The following is a 21,851-nucleotide window of genomic DNA, read 5'->3' as shown; positions in this document are numbered from 1 at the left end:
GACCATTAGAGACCAGACCTGTCCTCTCGTCTAGAATTACTGGACTGGACTGGACCATTAGAGACCAGACCTGTCCTCTCGTCTAGAATTACTGGACTGGGCTGGACCATTAGAGACCAGACCTGTCCTCTCGTCTAGCAGTACTGGGCTGGACCATTAGAGACCAGACCTGTCCTCTCGTCTAGCAGTACTGGACTGGGCTGGACCATTAGAGACCAGACCTGTCCTCTCGTCTAGAATTACTGGACTGGGCTGGACCATTAGAGACCAGACCTGTCCTCTCGTCTAGAATTACTGGACTGGACTGGACCATTAGAGACCAGACCTGTCCTCTCGTCTAGAATTACTGGACTGGACTGTACCATTAGAGACCAGACCTGTCCTCTCGTCTAGCAGTACTGGGCTGGACCATTAGAGACCAGACCTGTCCTCTAGTCTAGCAGTACTGGGCTGGACCATTAGAGACCAGACCTGTCCTCTAGTCTAGCAGTACTGGACTAGGCTGGACCATTAGAGACCAGACCTGTCCTCTAGTCTAGAATTACTGGACTGGGCTGGACCATTAGAGACCAGACCTGTCCTCTAGTCTATAATTACTGGACTGGGCTGGACCATTAGAGACTAGACATGTCCTCTCGTCTAGCAGTACTGGGCTGGACCATTAGAGACCAGACCTGTCCTCTCGTCTAGAATTACTGGACTGGGCTGGACCATTAGAGACCAGACCTGTCCTCTCGTCTAGAATTACTGGACTGGGCTGGACCATTAGAGACCAGACCTGTCCTCTAGTCTAGAATTACTGGACTGGACCATTAGAGACCAGACCTGTCCTCTCGTCTAGAATTACTGGACTGGGCTGGACCATTAGAGACCAGACCTGTCCTCTCGTCTAGAATTACTGGACTGGGCTGGACCATTAGAGACCAGACCTGTCCTCTCGTCTAGAATTACTGGACTGGGCCATTAGAGACCAGACCTGTCCTCTCGTCTAGAATTACTGGACTGGGCCATTAGAGACCAGACCTGTCCTCTCGTCTAGAATTACTGGACTGGACTGGACCATTAGAGACCAGACCTGTCCTCTCGTCTAGAATTACTGGACTGGACTGGACCATTAGAGACCAGACCTGTCCTCTCGTCTAGAATTACTGGACTGGGCTGGACCATTAGAGACCAGACCTGTCCTCTCGTCTAGCAGTACTGGGCTGGACCATTAGAGACCAGACCTGTCCTCTAGTCTAGCAGTACTGGGCTGGACCATTAGAGACCAGACCTGTCCTCTAGTCTAGCAGTACTGGACTGGGCTGGACCATTAGAGACCAGACCTGTCCTCTCGTCTAGAATTACTGGACTGGGCTGGACCATTAGAGACCAGACCTGTCCTCTCGTCTAGAATTACTGGACTGGACTGGACCATTAGAGACCAGACCTGTCCTCTCGTCTAGAATTACTGGACTGGACTGTACCATTAGAGACCAGACCTGTCCTCTCGTCTAGCAGTACTGGGCTGGACCATTAGAGACCAGACCTGTCCTCTAGTCTAGCAGTACTGGGCTGGACCATTAGAGACCAGACCTGTCCTCTAGTCTAGCAGTACTGGACTAGGCTGGACCATTAGAGACCAGACCTGTCCTCTAGTCTAGAATTACTGGACTGGGCTGGACCATTAGAGACCAGACCTGTCCTCTAGTCTATAATTACTGGACTGGGCTGGACCATTAGAGACTAGACATGTCCTCTCGTCTAGCAGTACTGGGCTGGACCATTAGAGACCAGACCTGTCCTCTCGTCTAGAATTACTGGACTGGGCTGGACCATTAGAGACCAGACCTGTCCTCTCGTCTAGAATTACTGGACTGGGCTGGACCATTAGAGACCAGACCTGTCCTCTCGTCTAGAATTACTGGACTGGACTGGACCATTAGAGACCAGACCTGTCCTCTAGTCTAGCAGTACTGGGCTGGACCATTAGAGACCAGACCTGTCCTCTCGTCTAGAATTACTGGACTGGGCTGGACCATTAGAGACCAGACCTGTCTTCTCGTCTAGAATTACTGGACTGGGCTGGACCATTAGAGACCAGACCTGTCCTCTAGTCTAGAATTACTGGACTGGGCTGGACCATTAGAGACCAGACCTGTCCTCTAGTCTAGAATTACTGGACTGGGCTGGACCATTAGAGACCAGACCTGTCCTCTCGTCTAGAATTACTGGACTGGGCTGGACCATTAGAGACCAGACCTGTCCTCTCGTCTAGAATTACTGGACTGGGCTGGACCATTAGAGACCAGACCTGTCCTCTAGTCTAGAATTACTGGACTGGGCTGGACCATTAGAGACCAGACCTGTCCTCTAGTCTAGAATTACTGGACTGGGCTGGACCATTAGAGACCAGACCTGTCCTCTCGTCTAGAATTACTGGACTGGGCTGGACCATTAGAGACCAGACCTGTCCTCTAGTCTAGAATTACTGGACTGGACTGGACTATTAGAGACCAGACATGTCCTCTAGTCTAGCAGTACTGGGCTGGACCATTAGAGACCAGACCTGTCCTCTAGTCTAGCAGTACTGGGCTGGGCTGGACCATTAGAGGCCAGACCTGTCCTCTAGTCTAGCAGTACTGGGCTGGACCATTAGAGACCAGACCTGTCCTCTAGTCTAGCAGTACTGGGCTGGACCATTAGAGACCAGACCTGTCCTCTAGTCTAGCAGTACTGGGCTGGACCATTAGAGACCAGACCATTGTTCAAGTACTATTCAGAATCTTTTCAAAAACGTTACCTGGGCCTGATTGAGCTTGCCTGGTGCAATTGAACCAATAGACTAGTTGGAAACAATGTAAACGCCACCCCTGCAGGCTAAAGAAAGATTTAGAATACTATTTGAACCCAGGTCTGTTAGAGACCTGCTGCTACCGCGATCAACGTGCACGCACACACACACGCACATGCACGCACGAGCACGCACGAGCACGCACACACACACACACACCATTAGAGACCTGCTTCTACTTCGATCAACAGCTTTCTGGGCACCAATTACCCACGGTCCTCTTGGTGAACTTCCTGTCCTGTCGGATCTAGTGTTTACCCCACCGGATATAGAGCTCAGTGTATGTGTTATAGTTTGTGTGTTGGTGTAGGTGAGGGACAGATGTGTTGTTCTAATAGCCTCATCAGTTCAAGGTGGCGTGAACATGTCCATTATATCACATATTTCAATTCTAGACCATTCCATATTTCAATTCTAGACCATTCCATATTTCAATTCTTAATCCATTCCATATTTCAACTAAGTCATGAAAATGGGTATTACTCGTCATAACATTTATGAGCATATTTTTATATATATATATTTTTATAATTGAAAATAAAAACAGTAATTCCCCAAAACCATTTAAAATGTCTCCATTTCACACAAAGAAGGGAATCTTTGTTGTGTGTTGTATGACTCTGGTGAGTCTGCCAGATAAACAAAGATTACGACGGAATGATTCAGTCCTTAGGGAATATAAACATGTTTCGCCCAGTTCTACATTCGCTGTTGCATTGAGAGGGAAAAACCATATGTCAGCATCCCAGATGGCATCCTATTCCCTACATAGTGCACTACTTTAGACCAGAGTCCTATGGGGCCCTATTCCCTACATAGTGCACTACTTTAGACCAGAGCCCTATGGAACCCTATTCCCTATGTAGTGCACTACTTTAGACCAGAGTCCTATGGGGCCCTATTCCCTACATAGTGCACTACTTTAGACCAGAGCCCTATGGAACCCTATTCCCTATGTAGTGCACTGCTTTAGACCAGAGCCCTATGGCATCCTATTCCCTATGTAGTGCACTACTTTAGACCAGAGCCCTATGGAACCCTATTCCCTATATATTGCACTACTTTAGACCAGAGCCCTATGGGGCCCTATTCCCTACATAGTGCACTACTTTAGACCAGAGCCCTATGGAACCCTATTCCCTATATATAGTGCACTACTTTAGACCAGGACCCCCATAGAGAATAGGGTGCCATATGGCACAGATAATATGCTTTCTTCTCATGACTTTTAGTCCGTTGTTTATCTGGAATTTAATGAATGACATTTTAATGAGGAGTATTTAATACGGGGCTTGATTTCATTACAGTGGTTGTGGAACCTCATATATATATATATATATATATATATATATATATACACATAACATACAGCATATGTCTTGTATATGGAAAAGTCTTCTGATTCCCACCATGCATTCAACCTAACAGGTGGTGGGGGGGGGGGGGGGGGGGATTGTAACACATACTAATTAAACACATATAATGATGTTGACGGTCTGGTTAAGGTGTTCTTCCTACTGTGTTACTGGCGTGGTAGATGCTCTGACACCCGAGCCTTTTCTCTTCAACGTCCCAAAACCATAAAAACGTGGAGAAGCACCCAAATAAAGTGTTAGACTTTAGGGTCTATTATTTAGGGTCTAGAATCCATCTTAGCGTGGAAGGATACGCTTTATAGCGCAAGTGAAATTTAAAGGCGTCCATTGTCCCCCGATTGAGCCGACTCGTCTCGGCGAACATTGTAGTTTAAATATCAATGCACTTTTAGTAGTGTTTAAAGGGGTATTAGCTTGGTAGAGCACCCCATTCTCCATTATGAAGCCTCCCTACTTGATAATCACATTGGAATGTTATAGAAAGGGAAGCAACCGTCATAAATCTTTCAATGAACCTGGTGAACTGTCTCCATATCCCAGAAAGGTTGTAAAAGACAGACATTATGAGGAGTAATTGTTTTTTTGTTGTTGTGTTGAACTGTCTACACGTCCCAGAGAGGTTATAAAAGACAGACATTATGAATGAAGAATAACTCTTTTGGGTTGTGGTTGGAGAGACTCGTTGTGTCGTCTCTCCCAGTTCTGTCTGACTGTCTGTCTCTCTGTCTCTCTCTCTCTGTCTCTCTCTCTCTTTCTGTCTCTCTGTCTCTCTCTCTCTCTCTGTCTCTCTCTCTCTCTCTCTCTCTCTCTCTTGTCTCTGTCGCTCTCTTTCTGTCTCTCTGTCTCTCTCTCTCTGTCTCTCTCTCTCGCTGTCTCACTGTCTCTCTCTGTCTCTCTGTCTCTCTCTCTCTCTGTCTCTCTCTCTTTCTCTCTCTCTCTCGCTCTCTCTGTCTCTCTCTCTCTCGCTCTCTCTGTCTCTCTCTCTCTCTGTCTCTCTGTCTCTCTCTCGCTCTGTCTCTCTGTCTCTCTGTCTCTCTGTGTCCAGTGTGATAGGTGCAGATGCAGGGAACGGTATCCGTGTGTTCCTCCCTGACATAGGGATGTTCCTAGCAGGGCTGGCCTGCTGGCTGCTGTGTCGTAGTCTGTTTCAGAAGAGACCGCCAGAGGACATGGCCCAGGATAACACTGACTACGAACCGGAGGGAGAGGTGAGTGGAGGGAGACACACAGACACAAACACACACACACACACACATACACACACACACACACACGTGTTCACACATACACAGACTAAAACATGCGCTAACACACACACACACTTACACTTTTGTTAAAATGGGAGAAAAAAGTTATTTATTTCAATAAAACCTACTTTTCTGTTATAAAATCTGTTTATCTATTTAATCTACATTTATTGATTATCTTAACAATGACTTCACTAGTTCAGGTGGGGCTTGGCTTCGGCAACCAAAGGAAAGGATGAGAGTGGCTTTCCCAAGAAAAACTTCCAAAAGGACTAATTAGCTCACTTTAATCCATTAGACAGGATGAGAACAAGTGACTGGCGTTTCCATGTCTTCCTCAGAGTGACCTGACCGTTGCATTTAGACCCTATTTCTAGCCTAGTGGCCCATTCGATACACAACAATTTAAACAAATTAATGTGTTTCAAGGTAAATGGCAAATTATAGAACCAGATAATACAAATACAAGAGAAATAGTGTGTCTGGTTAATCAACAGGCCATGTCGAAATATACTTAGTTCATCTTTTTGATGTCTGTGAATCCGGAGACACAGAGAACCCCCCCAAAAAATCAAGGCATCAACTATATAGAAACGAGGAGAGTTTAGCCCCTCAGGATCCACAGAGTCTCAGGAATACTGTCAGAATGCCTCTCTTTGTTTTAGTTTACGTCACTTCCTCTTGGTGAAATCTGGATGATGTCATCTCCTCTTGGTGAAATCTGGATGATGTCATCTCCTCTTGGTGAAATCTGGATGATGTCATCTCTTCTTGGTGAAATCTGGATGATGTCACCTCCTCTTGGTGAAATCTGGATGATGTCATCTCTTCTTGGTGAAATCTGGATGATGTCATCTCCTCTTGGTGAAATCTGGATGATGTCATCTCTTCTTGGTGAAATTTGGATGATGTCATATCCTCTTGGTGAAATCTGGATGATGTCACCTCCTCTTGGTGAAATCTGGATGATGTCATATCCTCTTGGTGAAATGTGGACGATGTCATCTCCTCTTGGTGAAATCTGGATGATGTCACCTCTTCTTGGTGAAATCTGGATGATGTCATATCCTCTTGGTGAAATGTGGACGATGTCACCTCCTCATGGTGAAATGTGGACGAAGTCACCTCCTCTTGGTGAAATGTGCACGATGTCACCTCCTCTTGGTGAAATGTGGACGATGTCACCTCCTCTTGGTGAAATGGGGATGATGTCATCTCCTCTTGGTGAAATGTGGATGATGTCATCTCCTCTTGGTGAAATCTGGATGATGTCATCTCCTCTTGGTGAAATGTGGATGATGTCATCTCCTCTTGGTGAAATGTGACGAAGTCACCTCCTCTTGGTGAAATGTGGACGATGTCACCTCCTCTTGGTGAAGTGTGCACGAAGTTACCTCCTCTTGGTGAACTGTGGATGATGTCATCTCCTCTTGGTGAAATGTGGACGATGTCACCTCCTCTTGGTGAAATGTGGACAAAGTCACCTCCTCTTGGTGAATTGTGGACGAAGTTACCTCCTCTTGGTGAACTGTGGATGATGTCATCTCCTCTTGGTGAAAGGTGGACGATGTCACCTCCTGTTGGTGAAATCTGGACGATGTCACCTCCTCTTGGTGAAATGTGGACGATGTCACCTCCTCTTGGTGAAATGGGGATGATGTCATCTCCTCTTGGTGAAATGTGGATGATGTCATCTCCTCTTGGTGAAATCTGGATGATGTCATCTCCTCTTGGTGAAATGTGGATGATGTCATCTCCTCTTGGTGAAATGTGGACGATGTCACCTCCTCTTGGTGAATTGTGGATGATGTCATCTCCTCTTGGTGAAATCTGGATGATGTCACTTCCTCTTGGTGAAATCTGGACGATGTCACCTCCTCTTGGTGAAATGTGGATGAAGTCACCTCCTCTTGGTGAAATGTGGACGAAGTCACCTCCTCTTGGTGAAATGTGGACGATGTCATCTCCTCTTGGTGAAATGTGGATGATGTTCTATGGATGCAAAGCACAGGGAGGAAGGTAGACATGGTTGGCCATCTATGACTGGCAAGGCAGACGAGTGAGATTCAACTCCAGGTTCTGCCCCTCTTTTAACCAGACAAGATGACGTCTGGTTAAAAGGGAGCAGTCCTCTGCCACCGAGCAAGACTCTTCAGAGCAATAGTACCTCTGAAACCTCCCAAACCAACTCCGTTTTTTTAGGGGCCAACCCGCAGGAAGACGAGGCAGGGCTCGAGGGGGAGGAAGTCCACCGCCAGCCCGCCTGAGGAGGTCCAATCAGAATACAACAAGAACTTTCGGTGATCAACAAATCTCCAGAGACTCTCACTAATGCTCCTCCCCCCCCCCTGATCCGCTCCTTGAAAGCGGAAGCTCTGGCCTTTAGCTCGGTGCGGATGTTGCCTGTAATCCATGGCTTCTGGTTGGGAAATGTACATGGGGACGATGTCATCGATGCACTTATTGATGAAGCCACCTGACTGAGGTGGTATACTCCTCAATGCCCTTGGATGAATTCCAGAACATATTCCAGTCTGTGCTAGCAAAACAGTCCTGTAGCTTAGCATCCGCGTCATCTGACCACTTCTGTATTAAGCGAGTCACTGGTACTTCCTGCTTTAGTTTTTTGCTTGTAAGCAGGAATCGGGAGGATAGAATTATGTTCACATTTGCCAAATGAAGGGCGAGGGATAGCTTTGTATGCGTCTCTGTGTGTAGAGTAAAGGTGGTCTAGAGTTTTTTCCCCTGGTTGCACATTTAACATTCTGGTAGAAATGAGGTAAAACTGATTTAAGTTTCCCTGCATTAATGTCCCCGGCCACTAGGAGCGCCACTTCTGAATGAGCATTTTCTTGTTTGCTTATGGCCTTATACAGATTGATGAGTGCAGTCTTAGTTCCAGCATCGGTTTGTGGTGGCAAATAGACGGCTATGAATAATATAGATCAGAACTCTCTTAGTAGGTAGTGTGGTTTACAGCTTAACATGAGGTACTCTACCTCAAGCGAGCAATACCTCGAGACTTCTTTAATATTAGACATTGGGCACCAGCAATTATTGACAAATAGACACAGACCCCCTCCCCTCGTATTACCAGACGTAGCTGCTCTGTCCTGCCGAAGCACGGAGAAGCCAGCCAGCTCTATATTATCCATGTCGTCATTCCGCCGCGTCTCGGCGAAACACAAGATATATACTCCCCCTTTCTCTGTCTTTTCTCCACCCCCCCGACTGGATCTGATTTATCTCTACAGAAAGTGTCCGGTGTGTGCATCGAGCTCACAGAAAAAAACTGAATGAAATGGAATTCAAATAATTCAACTGACCTGGGTTAATTAGTTGTTTAAAATCCAGAATAATGACAGAAATGAAGGTTAATCGCTTAGCGCTACTGGAACATCCTCAAATGGGATCCAAATCTACCAGAATTCACAATATTGCCCCCCTCTCATTTGTTTTCGCATGCAAGCAATCTCAGTCTATTCCGTTACGCGCAGCTACCCAAGAGGCAGGACACTTGGCTCCCAGGCCCGCCCAATGGCAATTACAAGTGTGGTCATTGTGTACATTGTGACAACATGACCACGTTTTTTTAGAGGTAAACCCGAGAAGAGGTAAACCCGAGAAGAGGTAAACCCGAGAAGAGGTAAACCCGAGAAGAGGTAAACCCGAGAAGAGGTAAACCCGAGAAGAGGTAAACCCGAGAAGAGGTAAACCCGAGAAGTGGTAAACCTGAGAAGAGGTAAACCCGAGAAGAGGTAAACCCGAGAAGTGGTAAACCCGAGAAGAGGTAAACCCGAGAAGAGGTAAACCCGAGAAGAGGTAAACCCGAGAAGAGGTAAACCCGAGAAGAGGTAAACCCGAGAAGTGGTAAACCTGAGAAGAGGTAAACCTGAGAAGAGGTAAACCCGAGAAGTGGTAAACCTGAGAAGAGGTAAACCTGAGAAGAGGTAAACCTGAGAAGAGGTAAACCTGAGAAGAGGTAAACCCGAGAAGAGGTAAACCCGAGAAGAGGTAAACCCGAGAAGAGGTAAACCCGAGAAGAGGTAAACCCGAGAAGAGTCAAACCCGAGAAGTGGTAAACCCGAGAAGAGGTAAACCTGAGAAGAGGTAAACCTGAGAAGAGGTAAACCCGAGAAGAGGTAAACCCGAGAAGAGGTAAACCCGAGAAGAGGTAAACCCGAGAAGAGGTAAACCCGAGAAGAGGTAAACCCGAGAAGAGGTAAACCCCGAGAAGAGGTAAACCCCGAGAAGAGGTAAAGAATACTAAATCCAAAGCTTCATTAATTGTAGCACCACAAATGGCAATATACATTCTCAAATGCATCTGCAGGGCTGCTTCTATTGGTCAAACTAAACAAGCATTGAAACTTGGCATCGCAGGACGTAAGGCTGCAATTAGCAATAAAAACATGTCCCATGCTACTTCACGCCACTGCATCGAAGCCAACCAGGGCTGCATTCCTCCCTGCACTTTGTAGCCGTAGAACACGTTCAGATTTCACCAAGAGGAAGTGACATCGTACGTAAACTTAAACAAAGGGAGGCATTCTGACAGTATTCCTGAGACTCTGTGGATCCTAAGGGGCTAAACAAGAATTTTTCACTCTCCTCGTTTCTATATTGTTGCCTTGATTTTTTTGGGGGGTTCTCTGTGTCTCCAAATTCCTCAGGAGGGATGATAGAGTTGGAAGGCCCCCTGCCATTAAGCCCCATCCCTGGCATCTGTCCAGCTCTCTCTTTACGACTCTAAGTTAATTAAAACCACAAACAGACTGGCACAGATGGTAGAGATACCCTCACACACATGGTAATGACACCTACTACTGCCATATAAAATAGATTTACTGATGGTTGTATAATAGACCTTTGTATTCTATTTGTCCTCTCCTGGTGACATCAGATTCAGTCAAGTTTCAGAACCATGGACAGCTCATGTTTCAGAACCATGGACAGATTGTGTTTCAGAACCATGGACAGCTCATGTTTCAGAACCATGGACAGCTCATGTTTCAGAATGATGGACAGCTCATGTTTCAGAACCATGGACAGCTCATGTTTCAGAATGATGGACAGCTCATGTTTCAGAACCATGGACAGCTCATGTTTCAGAACCATGGACAGATCGTGTTTCAGAACCATGGACAGATCGTGTTTCAGAACCATGGACAACGGCTCAGTTAATAAACCCACTGTACCACAGTGGGTTTGTACCACTGTACCATTAGCTCTCTGTTAGGACGGCTGTCCTAGCTCTCCATTAGGACAGCTGTCCTAGCTCTCCGTTAGGACGGCTGTCCTAGCTCTCCGTTAGGACGGCTGTCCTAGCTCTCCGTTAGGACGGCTGTCCTAGCTCTCTATCAGGACGACTGTCCTAGCTCTCTGTTAGGACGACTGTCCTAGCTCTCCGTTAGGACGGCTGTCCTAGCTCTCTATCAGGACGGCTGTCCTAGCTCTCCGTTAGAACGGCTGTCCTAGCTCTTCGTTAGGACGGCTGTCCAAGCTCTCTATCAGGATAGATGTCCATTAGGACGGCTGTCCACCCCTTTCTTAGAAGACTGAAAGGTTGAAAAATAGAACCTGCGTACGACAGTGTGTCTAGAACCAGGCTCTGGTTTTGGCAGGAACAACTATGGTTGGCTTTAAATGGTTTAATCACTATTTGTGATAAATGACTCTCCTCTCTCTACCAACCAGGAGGAAGAGGAGAAGCTGAGCCTTGATGACAACGTCCTGTTGGATGAGGACTTTGAGGCTGGGTACGAGGCTGGAGAAGAGGAGGAGGAAGAGATGGAGGAGGAAGAGGGGGAAGATGATGAAGAGGAGGAGGAGAGCAACAAGATGAAGATTCTGCGTCACATTGCGGGTGTGGCGTCTAAAGTGAAGGAGATCATTGGGAATCTGATCACCACCGCGGGAAAAGTGGTGGTCACTATACTGTTAGGAGTCACAGGTCAGTATTTTCCAGTGTATACAAACACTTTTTTTTACTGTTATTTATGTATTATTGACTGTAGAGTCGTTCCACCTCAAAAAAAAGCTAAACAAACAAAACGTTGTAACTACAGAAACGATTTCAGATAAATCTGACATGGTGGGTGTTGGTGGGTGTCATGGCTTGCTGAATTGAATGACCTCATACCCAAACTAGCGCCAACAGATGTTCTTGATCAGGTCAGGTTGTCAGGAAAAACTCCTGGTCCTATCCAATACAGTATACTTCAATGCTGCCATCTCAACCACTGTGTAGCCAACTGTATATACATACAGTGAGGAGAACAAGTATTTGATACACTGCCGATTTTGCAGGTTTTCCTACTTACAAAGCATGTAGAGGTCTGTCATTTTTATCATAGGTACACTTCAACTGTGAGAGACGGAATCTAAAACAAAAATCCAGAAAATCACATTGTATAATATGTATGTATAATATATAAGTAATTAATTTGCATTTTATTGCATGACATAAGTATTTGATACATTAGAAAAGCAGAACCTAATATTTGGTACAGAAACCTTTGTAATTACAGAGATCATACGTTTCCTGTAGTTTTTGACCAGGTTTGCACACACGGCAGCAGGGATTTTGGCCCACTCCTCCATACAAGTTTCGGGGCTGTCGCTGGGCAATACGGACTTTCAGCTCCCTCCAAAGATTTTCTATTGGGTTCAGGTCTGGAGACTGGCTAGGCCACTCCAAGACCTTGAGATGCTTCTTACGGAGCCACTCCTTAGTTGCCCTGGCTGTGTGTTTTGGGTCGTTGTCATGCTGGAAGACCCAACCACGACCCATCTTCAATGATCTTACTGAGGGAAGGAGGTTGTTGGCCAAGATCTTGCAATACAGGGCCCAATCCATCCTCCCCTCAATACGGTGCAGTCGTCCTGTCCCCTTTGCAGAAAAGCATCCCCAAAGAATGATGTTTCTACCTCCATGCTTCACGGCTGGGATGGTGTTCTTGGGGTTGTACTCATCCTTCTTCATCCTCCAAACACTGCGAGTGGAGTTTAGACCAAAAAGCTCTATTTTTGTCTCATCAGACCACATGACCTTCTCCCATTCCTCCTCTGGATCATCCAGATGGTCATTGGCAAACTTTAGACGGGCCTGGACATGCGCTGGCTTGAGCAGGGGGACCTTGCTGGCGCTGCAGGATTTTAATCCATGACGTCGTAGTGTGTTATTAATGGTTTTCTTTGAGACTGTGGTCCCAACTCTCTTCAGGTCATTGACCAGGTCCTGCCGTGTAGTTCTGGGCTGATCCCTCACCTTCTTCATGATCATTGATGCCCCACGAGGTGAGATCTTGCATGGAGCCCCAGACCGAGTGTGATTGACCATCATCTTGAACTTCTTCCATTTTCTAATAATTGCGCCAACAGTTGTTGCCTTCTCACCAAGCTGCTTGCCTATTGTCCTGTAGCCCATCCCAGCCTTGTGCAGGTCTACAATTTACCCCTGATGTCCTTACACAGCTCTCTGGTCTTGGCCATTGTGGAGAGGTTGGAATCTGTTTGATCGAGTGTGTGGACAGGTGTCTTTTATACATGTAACGACTTAAAACAGATGCAGTTAATACAGGTAATGAGTGGAGAACAGGGGGGCTTCTTAAAGAAAAACTAACAGGTCTGTGAGAGACAGAATTCTTACTGGTTGGTAGGTGATCAAATACTTATGTCATGCAATAAAATGCAAATTAATCATACAATGTGATTTTCTGGATTTTTGTTTTAGATTCCGTCTCTCACAGTTGAAGTGTACCTATGATATAAATGACAGACCTCTACATGCTTTGAAAGTAGGAAAACCTGCAAAATCGGCAGTGTATCAAATACTTGTTCTCCCCACTGTATATATATATCTGCTTCTCTAATTGGTTGATTGGTTGATTGATATCTAAGTGTATCTGTGTCCACCAGGTGTAATACTGCTCTCGCTGACATCTGCGGCCTAGTCTTCCTATAGATCTTTAAATATCACTGTATCCGTTTGCATCTATCTATATATATCGGAATGCTTATTGTACTGTTTCCACCAGGTATCACGCTGCCCTCCCTGACGTCGGCGGTCTATTTCTTCGTGTTCCTGTTCCTGTGTACGTGGTGGTCGTTCTGCCGCACCTTCGACACCCTCATCTTCAGCTGTATGTGTGTCCTCATGGCCATATTCAGCGCTGGACACCTGGTCGTCCTCTACCTCTATCAGTTTCAGTTCTTCCAAGAGAGCATCCCTCCAGAGGACAGCTACATCAGGTTAGATCTGTCTTTCTGTCTTTCTTTCTTTATGTCTGTCTTTTATGATGACAGATATTTAGTTACCCTGGTTACTGTGGCTGCTAGGTGTTTACTATACAGCTCAACTCCAGTTAACTGTGTGCATTCAGTAAATATGAACTTTCACCATTTTAATCCAAAATATGTACAGTATCGCCACATCCAAGCAGAAGCCAAAATCCACTTGTAGAAATCCATCAGGCTTTTAAACGTAGTGTATTCTCGTTCCTCAATACTTACTGGCTGTAACATAGATTGTCATTTTAATTAATGTATGAGGAGGGATGGGATAGGGAGACCATTAGTTGTTTATGTGGAAGGTTGTGGATAAGTGGTAAGGTTGAATTCCTAATCCACCCCTTAACCCCCACTTTACATCTGAAACAATTGGTTCACTGTTAGCAATATAGTAAACTCCCACCCAGTCTGTGCCATGATTGCAGAAGCTACTCATCAGTGTTGTCCTCGCTGCTATTATAACATAACTACTTATTTAGACAATGTATTTTAGCAGTGTTGCCCTTGCCACTATGTCCCCGGCAAGATAGCCTTGGTGTTTCTGCAGACTATTGATTCCAATGTCTTTAGTCTGCTGGCCTTGCATTACAGCAGTGTGTCACATCCAATGCTATTATGGCTATCTATAGCATTAGCATCGCCTCATATAGCATCTGTCACCTTGTATACCATTAGCATCACCTTATATAGCATCTGTCACCTTGTATACCATTAGCATCACCTTATATAGCAACTATCACCTTGAATAGCATTAGCATCACCTTATATAGCGACTATCAACTTGAATAGCATTAGCATCACCTTATATAGCAACTGTCACCTCGATGGTCCATTTCCTTCCTCTCACTTTGCACAAGGATGGAGAGGATAAGCTAATGGCCACACCCACACATGCGATGACATCTCCTGGTTTCAATGTTTCTAGAGACAATATCTCTCTCACCATCACTCAATACCTAGGTTTACCTCCACTGTATTCACATCCTACCATACCTTTGTCTGTACATTATACCTTGAAGCTATTTTATCGCCCCCAGAAACCTCCTTTTACTCTCTGTTCCAGACGTTCTAGACGACCAATTCTCATTGCTTTTAGCCGTACCCTTATCCTACTCCTCCTCTTTTCCTCTGGTGATGTAGAGGTGAATCAAGGCCCTGCAGTGCCTAGCTCCACTCCTATTCCCCAGGCGCTCTCTTTTGATGACTTCTGTAACCGTAATAGCCTTGGTTTCATTCATGTTTTACATTAGAAGCCTCCTCCCTAAGTTTGTTTTATTCACTGCTTTAGCACACTCTGCCAACCCGGATGTTCTAGCTGTGTCTGAATCCTGGCTTAGGAAGGCCACCAAAAATTCTGAAATTTTCATCCCTAACTACAACATTTTCAGACAAGATAGAATTGCCAAAGGGGGCGGTGTTGCAATCTACTGCAAAGATAGCCTGCAGAGTTCTGTCTGACTATACAGGTCTGTACCCAAACAATTTGAACTTCTATTTTTAAAAATCCACCTCTCTAAAAACAAGTCTCTCACCGTTGCCGCCTGCTATAGACCACCCTCTGCCCCCAGCTGTGCTCTGGACACCATATGTGAACTGATTGCCCCCCATCTATCTTCAGAGCTCGTGCTGCTAGGCGACCTAAACTGGAACATGCTTAACACCCCAGCCATCCTACAATCTAAACTTGATGCCCTCAATCTCACACAAATGATCAATGAACCTACCAGGTACCTCCCCAAAGCCTTAAACACGGGCACCCTCATAGATATCATCCTAACCAACTTCCCCTCTAAATACACCTCTGCTGTCTTCAACCAAGATCTCAGCGATCACTGCCTCATTGCCTGCATCCGTAATGGGTCAGCGGTCAAACGACCTCCACTCATCACTGTCAAACGCTCCCTGAAACACTTCAGCGAGCAGGCCTTTCTAATCGACCTGGCCGGGGTATCCTGGAAGGATATTGATCTCATCCCGTCAGTAGAGGATGCCTGGTTATTTTTTTTAAATGCCTTCCTCACCATCTTAAATAAGCATGCCCCATTCAAGAAACTTAGAACCAGGAACAGATATAGCCCTTGGTTCTCCCCAGACCTGACTGCCCTTAACCAACACAAAAACATCCTATGGCGTTCTGCATTAGCATCGAACAGCCCCCGTGATATGCAGCTGTTCAGGGAAGCTAGAAACCATTATACACAGGCAGTTAGAAAAGCCAAGGCTAGCTTTTTCAAGCAGAAATTTGCTTCCTGCAACACTAACTCAAAAAAGTTCTGGGACACTGTAAAGTCCATGGAGAATAAGAACCCCTCCTCCCAGCTGCCCACTGCACTGAAGATAGGAAACACTGTCACCACTGATAAATACACTATAATTGAGAATTTCAATAAGCATTTTTCTACGGCTGGCCATGCTTTCCACCTGGCTACCCCTACCCCGGTCAACAGCCCTGCGCTCCCCACAGCAACTCGCCCAAGCCTTCCCCATTTCTCCTTCTTCCAAATCCAGTCAGCTGATGTTGTAACGGTTTTCTGTATGAGAAGGAGAGTCGGACCAAAATGCAGCGTGTCGATTGCGATCCATGTTTTAATAAACAAACGTAAAACACGAATCAATACAAACACTACAAAATAAAGGCCGTAATGAACGTAACGAAAACCTAAACAGCCCTATCTGGTGAAAACACATAGACAGGAACAATCACCCACCAACACACAGTGAAACCCAGGCTCCCTAAATATGGTTCCCAATCAGAGACAATGACGAACACCTGCCTCTGATTGAGAACCATATCAGGCCGAACATAGAACTGGACAAACTAGACATGTAACATAGAATGCCCACTCAGATCACACCCTGACCAACCAAAACATAGAAATATACAAAGTAAACTATGGTCAGGGTGTGACAGATGTTCTGAAAGAGCTGCAAAATCTGGACCCCTACAAATCAGCCGGGCTAGACAATTTGGATCCTTTCTTTCTAAAATTATCTGCCGAAATTGTTGCCACCCCAATGAGCTGATAACAGAGGCCTAGTACCAATGGCTGTGTCAGAATGGCACCCTATTCTCTATATAGTGCACTACTTTAGACCAGGGCTGGCACCCTATTCCCTATATAGTGCACAATTTACAGTACAGTACACTACACTACACTACAGTACACTATACTACAGTACACCACACTACACCACAGCACAGTACACTACACTACAGTACACTACACTACATTACACCACACTACACCACAGTACACTACAGGACAGTACAGTACACTATACAGTACAGTACACTATACTACACTACACTACAGTACACTATACTACAGTACACTACAGTACACCACAGTAAACCACACTACACTATACTACAGTACACTATACTACACTACACTGCAGTACACTTTACCACAGTACACTATACCCCTAGCTACACTATACTGCACTACACTACACTACATTACAGTACACTACAGTACACTGCACTATACTACAGTACAGTACACTACAGTAAAGTACAGTACAGTACAGTACACTACACTACACTACAGTACACTATACTACACTACACTACACTACACTACACTACACTACAGTACAGTACACTATACTACACTACAGTACAGTACACTACAGTACACTATACTACAGTACACTACAGTACACTACACTATACCATAGCACAGTACAGTACACTATACTTCAGTAGAGTACAGTAGAGTACACTACACTATACTACACTACAGTACACTACACTATACTTCAGTACAGTACAGTCGAGTACACTACACTACACAGCACAATACTACAGTACACTACACTATACCATAGCACAGTACAGTACACTATACTTCAGTAGAGTACAGTAGAGTACACTCCACTATACTTCAGTACAGTCGAGTACACTACACTACACAGCACAATACTACAGTACACTACACTATACTATACTTCAGTACAGTACACTACAGTGCACAATACTACAGTACAGTACTCTACCCTACACCCAGCCCTCCGTGTCCTAGCCTACCAGGGAAACTCACCCACCCCCTAAATAAGTGCTTTGCAGTCTTGGGTTCAAATACTATTTGACATTTTTCAAATACTGTTACGTTTACTTCCTGGAGTACCATATGGGCGTGGTTTGGAATTTCCCGAAAATTATATTGGTTCCTTTGCGCAATATAAGCTGAATCATGCCCATATAAAGTATTTCAAATTGTTATGAATACTATTTGAACCCAGGTCTGGTATAGTGTTGTTTGGTCCCCATGATACAATAGGCTAACATCTCCGGCTCCTGTGGGAGTCCTAATTGTGTGTGTTGACAGAGGCCTGGCCTTGCTGCCTGGCTGACTGAGTGAAGGGTGGTGACAGACTTAGTTTTCACATTGCTTCCTGCCTCCTCAGCTTACAATAGACCAATCTGGAGTGAAATGCCCCTAGCTACAGATCTAGGATCAGCTTTACCTCCCCCAAACCTTACCCTAACCATTAGTGTGGGGAAACAGTGTCCTAGGGGATATTTTCCTACAGTACAATAGACCAATCCTCTTCCTCTGATTCCTTCCCACGTCTCCCTGGAGTGAACACTGGTGCACTTCATGGGTTTAAAAAAAGACGGATTGGTGTGAATGCTTAGTTACAAACAAATCACATAGTTTTTTTATATATCGTTTTGAAAAGGGGAGAGAGAACGTGTGCACACTTCAGGGAGGAAAGGGGGAGGAAGGGAGTGGGACACTCAGGTCATGTGACCTGCTATTACCAGCTGCAGGAAGTAGCGTGGAGGTGGTGAGGCGGTATAACTGCCGGTAACTTGTATTCCCCAGGGGGCTGCATCTCAATACTCCAGAGTGACTTCATCTCCTTGTCTCCTGTCCTTCATCTGCGTTGACGTAACAGAACTGGGCAGGTGAAAGGAGTTATGACTGTGTGTGACCCCCGACACATTTACATAAAGCTCCTGTCTGCACTAAGGATGATGTATTCGTGAATTGTACGTTTCAATTACCGGGAATAATTCATATTTATCCAGGGAGTTCTGGGAAATGTCAAAAAAATGAATATTGGAGGTGTCCATTTAAAGTGTTTAAAACCGAGATATGCCAGGGTTCTCCCCAAATAAGAGAGGGGGGAGCTCTGCATCACCTTGTCGGCCTGTCTGCAACAAAATATGTCAAGTTTTTCGGAGCAAATGTATTGTAGTAACGATCTAAGTAACTGTCTTTTGGTGGCCAATGACATTGTTATGAATATGCGAAACAGGCCGTTCATGAATTCAGAGCGTTACCGTGTTCCTCGTCTGTAAAGTCGTTCTGGATAATAGCATCTGCTAAATGACTAACATGCAAATGTATTGCATTTTAGCAGTAGGTTATCTGGACACAGAGCACTCTGCCGCGGTCATCCCTCTCTTCAAAGGGGGCTGACACTCTAGACCCAAACTGCTACAGACCTATATCCATCCTGCCCTGCCCTGCCTCTAGACCCAAACTGCTATAGACCTATATCCACCCTGCCCTGCCCTGCTTCTAGACCCAAACTGCTATAGACCTATATCCATCCTGCCCTGCCTCTAGACCCAAACTGTTACAGACCTATATCCACCCTGCCCTGCCCTGCTTCTAGACCCAAACTGCTATAGACCTATATCCATCCTGCCCTGCCTCTAGACACAAACTGTTACAGACCTATATCCATCCTGCCCTGCCCTGCCCTGCCTCTAGACCCAAACTGTTACAGACCTATATCTATCCTACCCTGTTTTTCTAAGGTCTTCGAAAGCCAAGTTAATAAACAGATCCCTGTCCAAACTCTCAGGATGCACAGAGTGCACCCCAGCCATAGAATAACACAAACGTTATAACGCCAGTCAAACAAAAGTCAAATGACCAAAGTTGCTAAGCTAGATAACCTCCTTCAACAAAAACAATGTCCGCGGGACCGCGGATATCTAATTAGCATAATGAAAAATATCCCAATTTAAAATCTGTCAGTTTAAACTGGAGATATCTGTTGTTTTCCATTGATTCCACCTCATCTGCTGATGTCGCACTTCCACTTCTGAGGTGAAAGGTGACAGAACTAGAGAGGTGTTTGTCAGACCGTGAGACATCTCGAAAATTGGTCTTCTCACAAAAGAAACCTTTCGTAGCGTGCGAGCGGTTTGGCCCCACAAATGATGACCTCTATTATGAAAGATGAGACGAACACGGTGGGGTTCTCCGTTTCGCTCAAAGCGTCTTGGGGACACTTTTAAAGTCGGGTTATATCTGATCTGTCGACGTCTGCAACACTTCAGGGGCGTTTGAACCGTCATCGTTCGCTCCAGTGGAAAGGTGAGTCTCTCAGTAGGACTCTCAGCAAGCCTCACAAGACTAGTCTGAAGGTAGCAGTTTTAAAAAACAAATCGATACATTAAAGGGTTAATAAAAAAGAATCCTAATCAAATACTGTAGCTAAATGATCCTTGGTGTGACCATTTTTAAAACAATCCCATATGTTAACCCCCCCCCCCCCCCCCACTGCTTAGACTCTAGAGGGTTTTACAATCAAAGTATCTTAACAGGGACTAACTGTTTTAGAAAATATAATATCCATATCTACTCTCATACCATTTGTTGTTCACACATTCTCTACCGACGCTCTCATATGGGCAGTACGAGACAGAGCAGAGGAGCTCTCATATTGACAGTACTAGACAGAGCAGAGGAGCTCTCATATTGACAGTACTAGACAGAGCAGAGGAGCTCTCATATTGACAGTACTAGACAGAGCAGAGGAGCTCTCATATTGGCAGTACTAGACAGAGCAGAGGAGCTCTCATATTGACAGTACTAGACAGAGCAGAGGAGCTCTCATATTGACAGTACTAGACAGAGCAGAGGAGCTCTCATATTGACAGTACTAGACAGAGCAGAGAAGCTCTCATATTGACAGTACTAGACAGAGCAGAGGAGCTCTCATATTGACAGTACTAGACAGAGCAGAGGAGCTCTCATATTGACAGTACTAGACAGAGCAGAGGAGCTCTCATATTGACAGTACTAGCCAGAGCAGAGGAGCTCTCATATTGACAGTACTAGACAGAGCAGAGAAGCTCTCATATTGACAGTACTAGACAGAGCAGAGAAGCTCTCATATTGACAGCAGTACTAGACAGAGCAGAGAAGCTCTCATATTGACAGCAGTACGAGACAGAGCAGAGGAGCTCTCATATGGGCAGTACTAGACAGAGCAGAGGAGCTCTCATATTGACAGAAGTACGAGACAGAGCAGAGGAGCTCTCATATTGACAGTACTAGACAGAGCAGAGAAGCTCTCATATTGACAGTACTAGACAGAGCAGAGAAGCTCTCATATTGACAGTACTAGACAGAGCAGAGAAGCTCTCATATTGACAGCAGTACTAGACAGAGCAGAGGAGCTCTCATATTGACAGCAGTACGAGACAGAGCAGAGAAGCTCTCATATCAAATCAAATCAAATTGTATTGGTCACATACACATGGTTAGCAGATGTTAATGCGAGTGTAGCGAAATAACGTCAACCTATGGGTTACAGAATAAAGTCCGTTGATAACGTCAACCTATGGGTTACAGAATAAAGTCCGTTGATAACGTCAACCTATGGGTTACAGAATAAAGTCCATTGATAACGTCAACCTATGGGTTACAGAATAAAGTCCGTTGATAACGTCAACCTATGGGTTACAGAATAAAGTCAGTTGATAACGTCAACCTATGGGTTACAGAATAAAGTCTGTTGATAACGTCAACCTATGGGTTACAGAATAAAGTCCGTTGATAACGTCAACCTATGGGTTACAGAATAAAGTCCGTTGATAACGTCAACCTATGGGTTACAGAATAAAGTCCGTTGATAACGTCAACCTATGGGTTACAGAATAAAGTCCGTTGATAACGTCAACCTATGGGTTACAGAATAAAGTCAGGAATGTTCCATGCGAGACGGGAGTCAGGATTTTGGGTTTCAGTGGGATTGGAACTGGATAAGAAAATAGTTTCGGCGGACAGAAGGAGATATAATTTTCCCTCATACCTCTCTGACTTGTTAACAGGCTTCATGTCTGTGGGATAG

At 45.2% G+C, this 21,851-nt stretch overlaps 1 protein-coding gene across 1 annotated transcript in view; it reads left to right on the top strand.

Moving 5' to 3' along the window:
• LOC139387576 (piezo-type mechanosensitive ion channel component 2) overlaps window positions 1-21,851 on the top strand; it is a 291,891-nt gene that overhangs the window by 71,143 nt on the left and 198,897 nt on the right. Inside the window, exons 5-8 of the mRNA XM_071133907.1 lie at window positions 5,255-5,417; window positions 7,700-7,702; window positions 11,154-11,409; window positions 13,496-13,709. Of these exons, the coding sequence (XP_070990008.1) occupies window positions 5,255-5,417; window positions 7,700-7,702; window positions 11,154-11,409; window positions 13,496-13,709 (636 nt within the window). The remainder of the gene's footprint in view (window positions 1-5,254; window positions 5,418-7,699; window positions 7,703-11,153; window positions 11,410-13,495; window positions 13,710-21,851) is intronic.

Source organism: Oncorhynchus clarkii, chromosome 28 (genome assembly GCF_045791955.1).
Source record: "Oncorhynchus clarkii lewisi isolate Uvic-CL-2024 chromosome 28, UVic_Ocla_1.0, whole genome shotgun sequence".
NCBI lineage: Eukaryota > Metazoa > Chordata > Actinopteri > Salmoniformes > Salmonidae > Oncorhynchus > Oncorhynchus clarkii.
The sequence above is the reverse complement of the archived record's forward strand: the minus strand, read 5'-3'. Positions and strand labels throughout refer to the sequence as shown.